Source organism: Plectrocnemia conspersa, unplaced genomic scaffold (genome assembly GCF_051122295.1).
Source record: "Plectrocnemia conspersa isolate PC_06_02 unplaced genomic scaffold, ASM5112229v1 ptg000001l, whole genome shotgun sequence".
Taxonomy (NCBI): Eukaryota; Metazoa; Arthropoda; class Insecta; order Trichoptera; family Polycentropodidae; genus Plectrocnemia; species Plectrocnemia conspersa.
The window spans coordinates 25961233-25978235 of NW_028277165.1; the positions used below are offsets into that span (position 1 = coordinate 25961233).

The 17003-nt window shown below is 31.9% G+C and overlaps 3 protein-coding genes across 3 annotated transcripts; 2 read left to right on the forward strand and 1 right to left on the reverse strand.

Annotated features, from left to right (window-relative positions):
• Window positions 1-1041: 1041 nt before the first annotated feature.
• LOC148239431 (uncharacterized) lies at window positions 1042-3630 on the reverse strand. Its single transcript, XM_088186580.1, has 2 exons — window positions 2570-3630; window positions 1042-1821 (listed from the first exon to the last, which is right to left on the reverse strand). The coding sequence occupies exons 1-2, from the start codon at window positions 2700-2702 to the stop codon at window positions 1250-1252; spliced, it is 705 nt and encodes a 234-aa protein (XP_088042706.1). The 5' UTR covers window positions 2703-3630; the 3' UTR covers window positions 1042-1249.
• Window positions 3631-9242: 5612 nt separating this feature from the next.
• On the forward strand, window positions 9243-12442 carry Hakai (E3 ubiquitin-protein ligase Hakai). Its single transcript, XM_088183098.1, has 6 exons — window positions 9243-9598; window positions 9662-9849; window positions 9989-10063; window positions 10137-10238; window positions 11333-11563; window positions 11642-12442. The coding sequence occupies exons 1-6, from the start codon at window positions 9388-9390 to the stop codon at window positions 12359-12361; spliced, it is 1527 nt and encodes a 508-aa protein (XP_088039224.1). The 5' UTR covers window positions 9243-9387; the 3' UTR covers window positions 12362-12442.
• A 1733-nt stretch (window positions 12443-14175) lies between these two features.
• LOC148239433 (uncharacterized) lies at window positions 14176-15310 on the forward strand. Its single transcript, XM_088191580.1, has 2 exons — window positions 14176-14261; window positions 14339-15310. Exons 1-2 carry the CDS (start codon window positions 14206-14208, stop codon window positions 15249-15251), a joined length of 969 nt encoding a protein of 322 aa, XP_088047706.1. The 5' UTR covers window positions 14176-14205; the 3' UTR covers window positions 15252-15310.
• Window positions 15311-17003: the final 1693 nt, after the last annotated feature.

The following is a 17003-nucleotide window of genomic DNA, read 5'->3' on the forward strand; positions in this document are numbered from 1 at the left end:
GTATTATATTTACATTTCTTGATATACATAATGTTAATTATTTTTTCCAATATCTAGTTAATAATTGTAAATATGTATATATATCATACATAATGATTGTTTAATTGATTCTGATAAATTGTAGGGTTGTTTTATTATATTTTATATGTTTATAAACATATTAAGAATTCTTATCTGAGGTCATGCATTGTTTCGTCGTTTGCTGATAAACAAGAGGAAATGTATATAATCGTTTTATATCTTGCACTTCATGACGTTCAGCTTTAATATTAATAATGATAACAAGTTCAGTATGTCAAGAGATATCTTATAATATTTCTTATATAATATAAAAGTCAAATTTTCACCCTTTGTCCAGAAATGGTAAAAAAAATGTTGCCGGTTTAGCGTAGACAATTTTTGCCTCATGGTGAATAAAAAAAATAGATTCGTACATCAAAATATATTGCAATAATGTACTCTACAGTAACTCCACTGTACAGTTTCAAAAATCATTTTATTATTAATAAATTTAAAAAGATTGTTTTCCATTTTTATTTTTTAACACACTGAAATAAAATTTAAAAAAATAATGGCCGTAATTAAGTTGATTATGCCCATTTACATTTCTCGGAAACGCACACGTTGATTTTGGCAGCCATCTTTTTTCCCGGGAGACCTATTTCGCCCCCATAAAAAAATAGTTTTTCATAATTATCCTGTGAAGAAATTTGGCAGACATTTCCTGGTTCCGTGACCTATTAAAATGACGACTCATTCACTTTTAAACGTTACGTTTGACACGCAATTGCTTTATTATCTATTTTATTAAATGTCGATCTGAATTCGCATAATTGTTACGATAAAAGTTGGGGTATAGAACTATACATTATTTTTTGGTATTGTTTATCTATGTAATGTATATTTTTATCAATCTATTCAATATTGAATTATTGCTCATTTTTCTTTTGAAGCTAACATGTAATTCTTTGGAGTAAGTAAATGTCGGAGATGAATTGGTCGTCTCAAGTGCCCGGGGTGGCCTTTAGTTAAACTCTGAGCTGGTTGAATATAAAGTATATTTTTACAAAATTATTGTTTCTGTTATTATATACAATATATTCTAGTTATGTTAAAGTATTCCAAAAACAATGCAATTTATAATAATAATAATATCAGTATTAATCAGTTTTTTAATATATATTTATTATAAAAATAGAAAGGTCTTCTTTATAAAATATTTAAGAATATAATTTTTTAATTCTAAAATTTAAATAGGTTTTTCAACAACTATATTTTTACTATCACGTTTATCTAGCTCTTCTTTTTCTTGCATATGTAACTGCGCCTGAAGCACGGCATTACTCAAATGCAATTTAATTTTTGTTTGTACCAGAAGAGGTAACGTTTTGGTAATTTTAGCCATACAGGAGAAAAACATTTCAGTTTCGTCCATTTCTCTAGTACTCTTATCTTCATTTCTAGGTTTCTTTAAGTTCATACATTCTGTAGTTAAATCTATGGAGCTATCGTTGAACGCTTGCCTTTTTTCCCTTATAAAAGCACCGGGAATATTGCTTAAATTAATGTCGGTAAAATCTGGTTTGACATCTTCATCTGTAGCAGCATCGGATTCTTCGGATTCATGCTCATGCGAAGGAACTTCTTGAATCTCAATATAATTACTGAGATCATTTCTGTTACCTCCTTCGGGAAACAATTCATCTTGGATGAATGTCATTAATTTAAAATATTGCCACGTCGATACTCCATTTCCGTGTTTTTTTACCTCTTTTCTATATTGGTCTTTTAGGTGTTTCCAACGTTTTTTGATCTTTTCATCTAAAAAAGGAATATCATCAGATTAAGTTGTTTATAATAAATACACACAAATTCTCTCTGCGCGGCAGATATTTTATCAAATATATTTTATCTAGATATTTTATGAAGAAAAAAACAATATTTAATAAGTCAATTAAAAAACTTTGTGACAACGCGGCTCAATAAAATTTAGTATAATATGTGTTTTGTATAGATATATAAAAATCTTTACATTTCTGTACACATTTCTAGGTATTATTCATACCCTTTTAGCATGCAAGCTGGTTTATGGCATTGCTTCTACTCGCGAACGCGTTTGAGTGCTATGGATTTTTTTATTTTTTTTTATAAAAATTGCTCACACTATACAGCCACGCAAAATTTCGAAAGCATTTATTTATTTATTAACTATCTTCGCGACACACGCCTAAAATCCCGTTCGCCAAATATTTTGGTCATTATTGGATGATCGCCTACAAATGTCCACCCGTAATTAATAAACTTTTACCAGAAGAATGAAGAATCTCGGGCAGTGGTTCGGAGAGATTACTGCTTTATTATTTAGGACAGTAGCAAACACAAAAAATGTTTTCAGAATGATTTTTAACATGATAAGTTATTTAAAAAATACTATGTGTAAAAGGGTATCTCGCGGCGCATCTGTTTGAGAGCAACCGATTAACAATAAACCGCTGCTTACCTGTTAACATATCTGTTCCTAGGAATATAGCTTAGCTGATTACTGTATTTAATTTATTGAAATAATTACCATCGCTTCCCAATTTCGCTGCTATTCTCTTCCACGTCTTCTTAGATTCATCCCTGTTTTTGTATTCTGGATGGCGGGAGTTCCAGATTTCTGGGTGCGATTGAACCTCCGCAACGATCTCTTCAAAGGACATGACGACCGCTCACGACGCCAACGCTGGTCGAACACTGAACCGGTGCGCGCGCACGCTACGCTACACGCTCATACACGCGCGTTGTCATGGCACGCACACACGCTCAGGTTGCAATTACAGAGCGGCGTTCACGCGACGCTCCGCTACAAAATTTATCGAGTATTGATATACAACTTGCGTGTCACATGCACAGAACTAAGGTGACCATATTTAGAATATAGCAAAGGAGGACACTGAAAATAAAAACACCATCTCGAAAATTTTTGTTCGAGTAGAATAAATTGCCGCGGTAGATATAAAAAAGTTCATCACAAAAATTTTTGTTCGAGCAGGATAAAGGACAGATTGCTGTGGGAGCTAAAAAATGTCACCTCGGACATATTTGATTAAGGACGATAAAATTTTTGAGGAGGACGCCTAGTCACCTTAACAGAACAGATAATATAGAGGTGGCAATGTCAACGAATCTGTCAAAAGTAACGCTCCAAGCGACTAAGTCCTGCAATTGTGCACTTACATTGCATCAACAAGTATTTGTTTTAATTAAATGTGCAGTTATGTAAGATTTGATGTATTTATCTGGTTCTTTAAAAACATATTTTTAATTATGATGTAATATATTAGAGGTAGAATATAGTAAATAGTAACTAGGGATTGCAATAATACTGGGATTACTGAGAGAGAGAAAACAGTCAATACCGGTATTATTGGCATCGAATTGGAAAATCACAAAACAAGATGGAAATGAATTACTTGATTTGGAGCCCATTAGCACTCGAAATTCTCCAAACGATATAAAAATGATAAGTGAAAATTTTTATCACTATTTCAATAACGAGGTTATATTGGATATTCGCAAGAATTAATAATAACTATTTGACTGTATTTATTTATTAGGTTATGTTGTATTCGTTTTAATAAATGCATTAAATATTTTAAGCGTTTTTATTTGAAAATAACATACTCGGGGTCGCTCGAATTTGTCCAAAAAACGAAGATGTTGAATGTTCCAACTCTTCGGAGTATAAACATCATCTGCCCCGGCCCCTGATCTTCGAGACGTTATTATTTTTTTTAATTCTCGGCGGTAATTTGATCTTAATGTGTTTATTTTTTTAATATCGTCGATGGTGGCCAGAGGCTTAATTTTTTTATAAATTATCAACAACCTTTCCAAAGCTTCATTTCTCTTATATTTATTTACATAATTCTTATGTGTTTTATCCTAAAAAATAGGCAATGATTCTAATGTAAATAAAAAATCTTTCTCTGCCTCAAACGGCTGCGTAGTTAGCGTTCTCTGCGCATACTTCCATCGCTGTCCGAGCGGTGACTGATAGATCGGACTGATGGAATGCATTACACGATCAGTCTGTTGTCAGTCCGCATCAGACTGACGAAAATAATCAAAATATTTAAATATCTGTCAGTCCGGTTCATCAGTCCGTCATTCAACGCGTTACATGTTCAGTCTGGCGTCAATCGGACCACAATTATGGACTGAACTGACAGCAGACTGAACGTGTAACCTACGTCTATGAAAAAGTAGCGCGTAGAAAATTGTAAATCTTTTTATTAAAAATATTTTATCTAAAAACAGGTTTATGTAATTGAGATGTGATTTATTTATATAATCTTATTTTAATTATTGTACTTGTACATTTCATATTTACTTTATAATACTTTAATAATTTTTATTTTTGAAATATATATCTCTATATTTATATCCTGTATATTTCTACTTATGTTAAAAGTAACATAAATTATATTTTAGCTATACATGTTTAGGTACATATTTTATAATACGTATGGAAATACTGAATAATACATTTTTACATTATTATCCTACACCGATAATACTACTTAGGTTGATTCATTATAATAATAATAATTTTATTCCTTGCTTTTGCTTTATACAATATGGGAATCATCATTTATGTAGGTTTAAGTCATTGAGATATCGATTTCAGCAAATAAAATGTACGGATTCATGAAAAAAGTATTTTCTGTACTACCGGTATTTCATTTTGTAATACCAAAGGTAGATTTTTGCCCAATTCCAATATTACCGGTATCGGTACTATCGGTATTGCAATCACCAATAGTAACTACATATTGTAGTTTGCATTTACGATTTACTAACAATAATAAAAGCGCCATCAAACCTTGACCTAAAATTTTTTTTAGTAAATTATTATATTTGTAATTGGATTTTTATCGTTAAATAAAAATGTTATTGTAGTTCTTTTATGTGTGTTTTTTTTCATAAGTAGCAAAACAAATATAGAAACGAATGCAATTTTTTTTATTAAAACGGATAAAATATTGCCATTTAGTTGAGTGGTGAACAATGTTCCCTTAGGCCGGTTTCACACGTGCCGGGTGGATTTGCCCGGCACCGGGCCGGCGCCGTGTAATGGGGATGGTGTTGTATGGGCTAGTACCTATCATTTCAGACGTGCCGGACAAATCTACCCGGCGCCGGCCCGACGCTGACTGCCGGGTTGTCGCCGGCCGCGCTCACTAAACTGTCCGGCGCCGGGTACCGAGTTGAGTGTGGTGGGGGTAAAACTCAAACATGAACCGGGCCGTTGACAGTGATTGTGGTATCTTGTAATAAAATTATTAAATATATTCCTCGTGTTTAGGCAATAGCGGAAGAAATAGACCTCGAAATTTTATTTATATTAATGTAATCTCTTTTAATTGTCTTAGTAGAATACATACAAAAATAAAATGCTAACGCGAAATGCGTGGAAGGACTTATGTGAAGCCGTTAATCCTAAATGACTGGCATCAGTTGACGAGGTATAGGTCGGGTTGGGAAGAAACCGGCCAGAAACCGGCCAGAGACCGGCCACGTGTGAAAGCTTTGTAAACGGCGCCGGCCCGGTGCCGGGTGAATCCATCCGGCACGTGTGAAACCGGCCTTAGTCAGAGTCTCTTCGGAAAATCAAAAGGTTGAGCAGGCCAAACCACCGAATGCGTAGCATAATTTGCTCATTTAAACGAACTTCAATTTCTTATATACATAGTATGTATGTATTATATATAATCTTTGATAAAATCAAATATTTTTAATGCTATAAAATATTTTATTTTTATACACATAAAAATTGAACATTGGTTAATAATAGCAAAAAATTCTACATTTTACATTTGCATAAACGCTTTATGTTAAAAACATGTGTTTTTTTCACGCAAGTTGATCAAGCATACATTGACATTATTACAGAGAAAAAAATCAACCGTGTGTTAAAAATAATATTAACAATTATGTTATTATATATAATATTATTATTAACATGTTTTTATAAATTGATTAAACTGATTAAAATAGATTTATAGATTTTCTCTGAGGGATAAACCGAAAATTTCTGGTTAAAAATCAGGAACGTAATTTAAGCTTTTTTTATGTATGTATATGTATATATATATATATTTCATTAAGATTCATAGTATTTAATTAAATGACGTGCATTTTTCTGTCCCAATTCAAAGGGCGAAAATGCCCCCACCTGCCCCCCTCCAAATGACGTCACTGGGTGCTACATATCTGATAATTTAGGTCAACTGATAAGTATGTGAAATGTCAGCGGTGTAATCTACAGAAAAGCTAAAATATCCAGCCTCTTTCGCGTCAACTACAAATACGTCCTTAACTATCCTTGCCATTAGTTTAATAATTTTCTCACATTTAGTTTTTGACAAATAAGAAGGTCCAGAATTCCTGTCATGGATTTTCCATACTAATGATATGAGAATGAAAAATTAATCAAATTTTCTGCTAGTTCTATAAGACTAAAATTTAAATGATACACCTCGGCTAGGCGTCTAGTAGACGCCCTAGGCTTCAGCTTAGTTAGCCTATAGGTAAATCAGGCCCTGGACGTACGTCTTGTCGAATTGAATGTTGAACTTTGCTTTAATATGCTGAGCCTTATAAATATAAATACTTACATTTTTGCTCATAGTTATATCTTAATTAAAACTTCTATTTATATTTTATTTAATATATTTAATTTAAAGTACTACGTAAAATGTATTTGATTGATAAGTTGTCTGTTAATAGACTCAAATTATTTTGTATTCGCAACGTGCTTATAAAATCGAATGAAATTGCAGAAAGGCAGTAGTTTTAGTCAGTATATATTGTGAATTGAGATAAAAATTACCATAAATCATTATTAACAATTTTTAAATGAAACTAAATATTGCATTCAACGTAATTTAATTGTATAAAGTGTCGAAGTCAACCTTTCGACTCGCATGATTCAGATCGACGACTATAAAAATAACTAAAATAAAAATATATTTTTATCATAGTCTAACTCTAGCCCTTCTCGAAACTACTAAACGTCCTATCTGATTCAAAATCAAATATAACATTCATGCAACTGAGTAACGTGACGGGACAACGTAGTAGGTATTTCTACATATATACATGTAGAATGTATCTGTCCTATGTACGTTCAAGCTTGCTAGCAATTTCATCCCATGTTTCATGTCGTTTAAGTCGATCTCCATAGTAAACGTCTTCGCATCGTATAGAATTTTATTTTTTCAATTACAATTATTGCCATACTTTGAGCTACGTGCTGATTTATACAAAAATAAGAGAGATGCGTGACGCGTGACACGATTTGAGCGGCGAGCGTTCGACTGGCACGTGATATCACGTGAAACGCTAGGTTGTGCAGAGATGACCCATGGCAGCGGATTGTCGAAAGAATATTACACTATAGGCTAACTAGGCTGAAGCCTACGACATCAAAATCCAGGGGCCTCCAGCCGAGGTGGATAAACACAACAATTTGAATTTTTAAATAACGGCATTTATCTTGGAGAATTATTAGCAAAATTCGATCAATTTTTATATGCTCATATTAAGCAGAATTGAAATTCACGGTAAAAAATTTGTGGACTTGATTGTGGCTGACGTGAAAAAGCCGTAGATTCTACTCCTGACAGTAATGATAAATATATCAAAATATTCGTATCGTGCGCTTTAGAGCTAATAGTAGGGGGCGTAAACCCAAACTTGTCATCACTTTCTCAATTATGAATAATGATGAAATGGATAGCTCTCGCACTGACTGTGCTAACGCAAATAGAGCCAAGTCTATTTCTTAGCATGATGTAGATGTAATTAATTTACATGTGATTTTGAAGAATCAAAATGTCGAACTGCTTATATTGAAATTATTTGAAATTATGATATTATAGGTATTAGTGTATTAACAATTTTTATGGTCCTGCACTCGCTAGAGCTGGCCCTGAGTATATGTATGTATATTAGTATTTATTTATATTACGGTCCGTGTAAATATATTTTCCGGTACGTATTAGACACTGTCGGTATTTATTTAAAACTTGGTTATTATCTATAAACAGTAGAAAAAATTGTATAGATACTGAATTTGAATTATTATTTTAAATCAAAATCTTTAATTACATCATTATATGTAATAACATATTTTTTGTAATGTAAAAAATAAAGAAGAGACAGAATTGATATAATATATGTATTTTATTAATGATATTGAGTTTGACAAATATACCGAACAACTGTCAAAATAAAACTGATCATTTAATATAGAGCTTTCTATTCAATATAAATATTGATTATTTTTTATACATACATGTGTTTTTTTTCCATAGTAAATAGTGAGTTTTCTTTGTCGATTCTATATGACAAAATGAATTAAAAACATTTCTAAGCAAAACAATATTTTAATATAAACAAATTTCATAATTAATATTTACAAAGTAAGATTTTTTTTCAAATGGTATATAGTTACATTGTGGGGACTATTGATATTTATATATATTTCATTATGGACAAAACTTGGCGGCACTCTGGTAGCACTGGCGTGACGGTTTTTTCTCTCTCGGCTAGCAATCTTCGGCCATTCGGACGCGCGCCCGTTTATTTACTAACATGTAACAATTTCATATCGCCATAAATTACTACTGCAACGGCTCAATTTGTGTCCAATTGCCACTCGTCGCCAAAATATAAATAAAGAGATAATAAAGCAGGGCTGTGGAGTCGGAATCGTAAAATATCGACCGACTCCGATCTCTTTTTAATTCTTTCCACCCCGACCAATATTTTTTTAATTGTTCGTCGTGTGCCATGTGTTTTAAATCGGTAATATGAAGTAAATAAAAGTTATTATGAACTTAATCAAATACCCAACAACAGCCGACACGTAGTGTAAACACATAGAGACACATACTCATTTGTTATTATTTTCATGAAAATAAATAAATAAAAAAATAAATTTAATATTTCAAGATTATCATATCGATTTTTTTTAAATTCGGAGTTAAATTTCTAACGACTCCACAGCCCTGCAGTAAAGACAAAGTATTGTCTTTCGTTTTAATTCTATAATACAAAAATAATAAGGAGGGAAATTCTAAAGCGCAAAAATTTTACACTATTTATTTAAAGCTTTTAATTTTTAAATCATAAACATAGGTAGTAATAAAATTGTTTTTGATCGAATTTCCGCGCAGATGTATTTTATGCAATAGCAACACTGTTAATGTCGCTGTCACCGGCGAGTGCTCTCAGTTCGCGCTTTTCTTGTTTATTACATGTAGTCATTAATTTTTCGCTGATTTTATTTAGGTTGAATAATTTTGAAGTGAATTGTGATTGACGTACGGGGATATAATGAATGGGGAGAAGCGGGGAAGAGGTAGGGGGCGCGGCCGAGGCAGAGGGCGAGGGAGGGGTAGGGGGCGAGGCCGCGCTAAGAAAGCCCTCAAGGTCCTCTCCTCGGACGAGGAGGAGTGCTCCGTCGAAGAGAGCTCCAACGCTGAGCCCGAGGAGTCGAGCGGGCCCGACGTCAAAGACGAGAACGAAGAAAACGAACCTCCCAAATGTGAGTATTACCATTCGTTAGTATTCTTCGTAGAATTATTAAGAAACTATTCTTATTTATTAGTGGAAGTTCCGACGGACATATCACAGTTGGAGGCACCGGTGTTCACGACTCTGCACAGGGGACCGCCGGAGCCTATGTTGCGACTTCATTGGAACCATCGGGCGACTTTGATTGGAGAAAAAGTTTTAAATCCGATGATTTATTGTTGCGACACGTGTCTCAAACCTATTTTAATATACGGTCGAATGGTTGGATATTTATATTTTCATCGAGCGGTAAGTCGTTGCGTTGGATTCATTCGAAACAATAAAGAAAACGCAGTGACTTGCTACTCAATTGATAATTCACTGATTGTGTGTATCTCTTATGATAAATTGTATGTTTTAGATCCCTTGTAAACATGTCTTTTGTCTCCAATGTGCTCGTGCTGAAGCCACCCATTGTCCTAGATGTCATGATAAGGTAATATTGAATGATTATTTTCTAATCGATATAAAAATGTTAATCATGTATAATTGTATTTCTAACTGGACAGATTACCAGAGTAGAGCAAACTGGACTCGGTACAGTTTTTATGTGTACGCACGCTGGTACACGATATGGAAACGCTGGATGTAGACGAACTTACCTTTCTCAAGTGAGTTTAATTCATTTTAGATATATAATACACTCTTGGTCATTTAAAGCACATTAGTGTCATTTAATATTGAGAAGTTGATATTGAAAATTTTCTATATTAACTATATAGGTTTTGTGCGAATCTTGTGGTCGCGAATTTATTTTTATAGAATATAAAATTATTATTATTATTTCACTTGATAAAAGTTGCCTCTAAGTCTATAATTCTTTTGTTTGATTATAATGTAAGAATTGTGGAATTCCTTCGATAATGAAAACCACTTCTGTTATAATGTCATGCTGTTGCACTATTAACCATTTCCCAGACGATATTTTTTTTAAATTTTGGTTACTAAAAATACATTTTTTTTGTATCATTAAATTATAGTATATATTATATATTACACATTGAATACCGTGTGCACAAATTTTGTGCTTTTCATAATTTCAACTTCATATAACAAAATCACATGTATTCATTTAGTGCTCTAGCCAAAGATATTACTAATATTTATTAACTAAAATAATTGAAAAAAAATCTATATCCAAAATTCCAGAGGTTCAATACTAAAAAAAAACTTATATTATCATTTATACATTTATATTTTAACACGAATGAAATTTTAAATTTAATATTTACGTTTGTGTTGTGTAGACTAGCTGTTTTTCAAAAAATTGGAGTTTTCATTCTGATATTGGTATTTTTTCAAACAATAAGTTTAGGTTCTAATTTTTGCAAATAAGCGTTTTTAGGAATAATGCCTGGTATGCATTGTGTTAATATACACATAAAAAATATTTTTATAATTTTTAAAATATATAAAAACGTTTTTTTATTATTATTTGCGGATAAAAGTCATACTAATTGCTTCCAACCTTTGATGGGAGAAAAAACAAAAGTATGACAGTAATATCCCATAAATATCATGACAAATGAAATTTGGAAATGTCATACACATGAGTTAACGTCTGAGAACAGATGTCTGTTGAGTGGCTGTTTTTTCAATATAGAGTTTCACACGTGGTGTATGCATTTTTTTACACTGGTAGATGTGTGCGCCCAGGAAGCGGTTAATAGTATATATATAATACAATAACTATATCTATTTTCAGAGAGATTTACAAGCTCATATAAACCATAGACATCTTCCCACAAGCGGTATACCAGGATCAAATACCATCATTGGAAATCAGCAAAACCCACTGCAAGACTTCCCCAATAAGATGTCTATCGGCTCTGTAGACCATTGTAATAATCCAGAGATGCAAATAAAAAACACTATTGGAAATAATCCGTTAGTTTCGCCTATCTCTGGACAAATGAGTGCCATCAAACAGATGAGTGTTAGTAAAAAAATTATATAAATTTATTATTATTCGATACGATTCAACCCTGACTATTAAAAACATATCTTTTTGCAGATTCCATCTGTATCCGACCCACGAGCCCATACCGGAACACACTCGGCTCCAGTTCATCAGAGTTTACAAGGCATGGTTTCGCACAACCCTGTAACGATGAACATCGGCTCTCACCTTCCGGGCGGCCCCAACGTCGGACAGGTGAACCAGAGTCACGGATTGGGGCACAACATGCAGCAGAACATGGGGCACATGTCCGTTCGGCAGTTAGCGCCGCCGGCGGGTAGGACGAATCTCATCACGGTGCCCATCCAAGATCACAGTGTGCCTCCACCGTCTCACAACATGAATGACATGAATATGTCTCAAAACTATCACTATCCGCCGCATGGATATTATCCCTCTTCAACCATGACGCCGGTGATGTCGAGTCCCCAAATAAACACCATGCCGCCGAACGCTCCTCCCATGCAGATGAATCCTGCGTCAACTATCGGACATTCTATGTCGGTGCCGATGCCTCCGTTTTACGGAGTGGCCTCCGGTCCTCCGCCGCCGGCCCCTTCAGTTTATCCAGTTTCCTCTGTTTATGTGACTCAAAACAATCAAATGGGTGGTCCGCCTCCGGGAAACATGATTGTATCGAATCCTCCGAATCCACCACGTGCGTACGACCAATCTTACGGTGGACCGCCGACGAACGCTGGGAATGGACCTCCTCAGGGGCAGTGGCCTCCTCAACCTTCGCAGCCACCGCCACAGCAGCATTATTATAGATAATATTTTATGTAAATTTTTAAGTGAAATATTAATTCTTTTTTAAATTTATTATGTTGATAATAAATAATTTTATATGTTTAATTGCTTTTATTGATGACATAGTGCCACTAATATATTATTAGTTCATGTCGATGTCTATAAATTAATGAATTATCTGAAGAAATTTTTATGATGTAAATTAATGTTACATATTAGTAATTTTTTGATTTATATTGTAGGTTTGTAAAGTACTACTTAAAAATGGAAAATATTTAAATGCTCAGTATTCATATAAAATGGTTAGTATTTTGTAAATAAAATGATCAGTATTATTTTAGTGGAATGATCAGTTGAACTAATAAATATCTGTGTTTGGAAGGACCTTAATTATATGGACTAAATAAGGATTTATATGATCCAAATAATCGACAGGAAAAGTTTCTTATTTGTAACGGAAATAAATATGTATCTTTTCATTTAGAAGGTATAGAATCAATATTACTCCTTTCAGCGATATCTCTAAATATTTGTTTATTTTTATTCATTCGTTTGAAGATGAACCCATCGAGTTAGACTAGAATTTGTGGCAATATCTCGTTAAAAGTGTAATAATATTTGCCACTTTCAGAACTCGTGTATTCGTCACGTTGACGTTATACAAGCACACGTGACAATTGGAGATTTGTGTGGATTAAGGTAATTTGCAAATGCATCTTTCTTAGCTAAATATAAATAATATACTCCATTTTTCTCGAAACTTATCAATGATGTTTTGTCATAGCCCAAATATGAAAAATAATAAAATAATGTGATTTACATGTATTTAAAAAGCGATTATTGTAATAGAAAATCGTTGAAAAATTATTAGTTGACGAAATTTTTTTATTTAGTAAAATAATTTATAGGATATTGACATAAATTTAATATTTATTTATTTTTAAATCTTCCGTTGCAACCTGACAAGCGTCGACCCAATGCGTTACAGCTAGGTAAATCTGTAGCAACTGGGTTAAGTCAACCAGATATAATGAATACCTACAAGTAAGTATTAATCAATCATCAGACTGAAGGTCTGGGTATTGATGACATCTATATATTTAATTATAAATGAATATGTGTAATAATATTTTAAAATCATTAGCTGTCACTGCAGCTGGGGCCAATTTTCAATAGCGCATTATTTTTTTTATGAATAAACACGAGTGCCGTTGACGGGGCTCGAACACGCAACCTCAGATTTACTAATTTGAGACGTTAAGGATTGCGCTATTTAATCCTCAGTATACATTTGCCTTACTTTATAATTTTTTATAGGAAAATATCCAACATGTTAAGAAAAAAAATCCAGCTAAGCAAAAATTTTCGGATCATTATTTGATTACATTTATATGAAATATGAATTTGTTCGAAATTTTGGAAAAATCTTGTTAATTACTAAATCAGGGAAAATATTTTTATGGTAGACTAATATAAATATTCATTTCAAGATTAAAAATTATACTAATGTATCAATAGAATTACAAAATATTTTCAAATAAAATAAACGTGTGAAAAAATATGTTTAATACACAGCACACCCAACATCTATACATATTTAACTTTAAGTGAAAATAATTCCAGCCAACAGATACATTAATTTTAAAGAGTAAGTTCTAAGCAACTGAATATAATTCAAATATTATTTTTATATACTTTATGATAGTACCATAATAGTCGCAAAATATAATTTTAAAATTATATTTTATTTATTTCATTTCTCGCTTGGATGGATATTCGTTCAATATGCTCGTTACAAATGCCAGGGATTAGTGAGTGATTCGATGTAACGAGCTGTCACTTTAGTTCATGTGCTTTCACATCTAAGCATGCCATCGGACGGCGAACTTAGTTTTGGATGGGAGCAGGCGGATACTAACGACGAGTATGTATCAAAACATTCTAAAATTAAATTAATGCATATTTAAAATTATTGTAAAACAAATTTATAACTACTTTTAGTACTGATATTGAAGATAATAATGGAAAGGACGATACAATAACGAACGGGCATGTCAACAGGGTCGTTATTAAAAAGGAGCCTAATCTCTCTCCTGTTTTACACAACAGTACAAGGATTGATTTAAACGCGAGCAATGTTAGCATTACAAATAGCAGTTTTCATAACCAAACTTTTGACGTTTTCAATCAATCATCAGGCCATAGAATGGTGCTAAATAATACACAAAACGATGACTTGAGCAGTTTTCATACTCAACATCCCAGATTAACGAATGTTGCAATTACTGATGTCGACAACATTGGCGACAACGACGAGATTTGGTTGGTTCAATGTCCGTATACGGTCAATCTATCGACGCTTGTTGGTCTACCTATATTAAAGAACGAGAAGAAAAGGATTAAAATACCAAGTTCGAAATTCGAGTGCGTTAAAGTTGATGATAATCAGAGTCAGTCGTTAAATATTGTTATGCCGCCAACTAAAAAGACTGATTATTGCAAGTTTACGTCCCATACGATTAAGGGAAAGTTTGTTATTCGAGAAAAGTTGGAGAGTAGAATTGAAATTGCGATTGAAGAAGAGCCAAAGACTTGCGTTCCGTTCCCTACGAATTTAAAGAGACGACATCCGTTATTTGGAATAGATTATAAAAAAATGATCAAGTTACCGAGCAACGTGAGAGAAAAGTTATTGAATCCGTCACCAAAGAAGAAGTCTAAATGTAAAAACAATAATTCTGGGGATGAATTTAAATATGAAGTCGTCGAAAAAGTTGTAAAACAGGCAAAGAAAAGGAAAGCTGAAGTGTTAGAAGAATTAGCAGAGAGTAATAAAAACATGTGGGAGAGTGAACAGTCTATTGAGAAATGCTTGTTTGCTTATCCAGCAAAGAAGAAACGTAAACATGAATGAAACATTTTTAAACACAAATATTTGTAAAATAATAATAATAAATGTTGTTTATTTTCAAATTTTTAAATTTTTTTATTTAACATTATTATTTAAGCAAATAAATCCATATATTATATTACATTTTTTTATAAAATAATTATATGGACATAATTCACTGCTTTTTTACAATTAATAAGTTAGTAACAATTAATAATTCATTTGATTGTTTCATGATTGAAAAAAATTACAAGTAGAATATAAGTTTTATTTTTACAATTAAAAGGGCAATTACAGGCAGAAATTTATATCATGTAAAATTACTCAATTTACAAATACAATTTCATCTTAAGCTTTCTACCAATAGAGTATGAGATAATTTTTTATTCTACTCTGCTCTTTCATACAAAAGAAAGGTAGTTTTCTCATGGTTAAGTCCTGGTATTTGAAACTGCATATTTTTTTGTCTGAGAACAAACATCATTTCTCCCGGGAAATAAGCGAAAACATAACTGAAGTTGAAAATTATAAAATCATTGTTCGTTACATTTTTAGATGAGCTTATGTTGCACCAATGACACCAACAAGGGGGGGGGGAGGGGTCGAAAAATTAAAAAAATATAGTTTTTCACTATTTGTTATAAGATCAATTAGTTTTGCTTGTGCGTCTTCATAATTGTATATGTACCTGCTATGACCGAAGTTTGTAGAATTTGTTCGTCGTAATCTTAGAAAGACGTAAATATTTTAAAGTTTATCTTAAAAACCGATGTACATTCCCATTTTTTTTGAAGATCCTATTTATTGCTTTGAGCTGCAAGTTTGTATTATATTGTATACTTAAAGCTGATTTTATTCTGTTCGACTAAATTTATTTCAGTTAAGAAATAAATGTTTTTCACATTATCGTGAATTATTATTTAAGAAAGGAGAATTGAAATTGGAATGGTTCTTTAAACTTATATTTAAAATCTTTATAGAATTAGTGAATACAAATGTGGACGTTCAGAGAAACCAAATAATGGGAATAATTTATAGTTTTTATTTACTAATTTACAAATTTCAAATGGCAAATTTTCATAATAACAAATTTTATTCGCAGTAAATAAATTTTATTAAAATCAAATATTGTTATTGTTCCTTCTCATTTTCCTGATATATTTTTAAACAATTATAAGATATAATGAGAATATAAATCATATGTATGCAGTTTGATTACTGCACTAAAGTTGTTACAGTACACAATTACTATTTTATCAACAGTAGCGGATTAAACTAAAGACGCATTTACCTTCCATTATTGCGGATCGCTTTATTGTAATGAGTTAATTCATTTAATAATTAACTTTAATGTAGAACCTCACAAACATTTCATGCAAATGCAATATATCGATCGAGATATGATTTGGAAAATAAAATATACTCAGAAATATTTAAAATACAGTGGGAACAAAATTGATAAGTATTTTTTGTGAACTTGTGTCAAAAAAAATCAAGAAAATGTATTTTGAAATAATTTACATTAACGTATCTATATGTATAAATCAAAATGTAAGTATTTGTGTAAATAATAATTGAATAATCATGTAAATTTAATTGTTTTAACAAAATATACCATTTTTTCTTTTTGCTTTTATTTAAATTGACAAATTAATTTTAAACTTGTAAATCATCTTTAACTCCCAAGTGCTTATTGTAAAATAATATTGATTGTGATTTTTTGATAGTTTATTATGTTTTATTTTAATTTTAATTAATTATTATTATTAAGGAAAA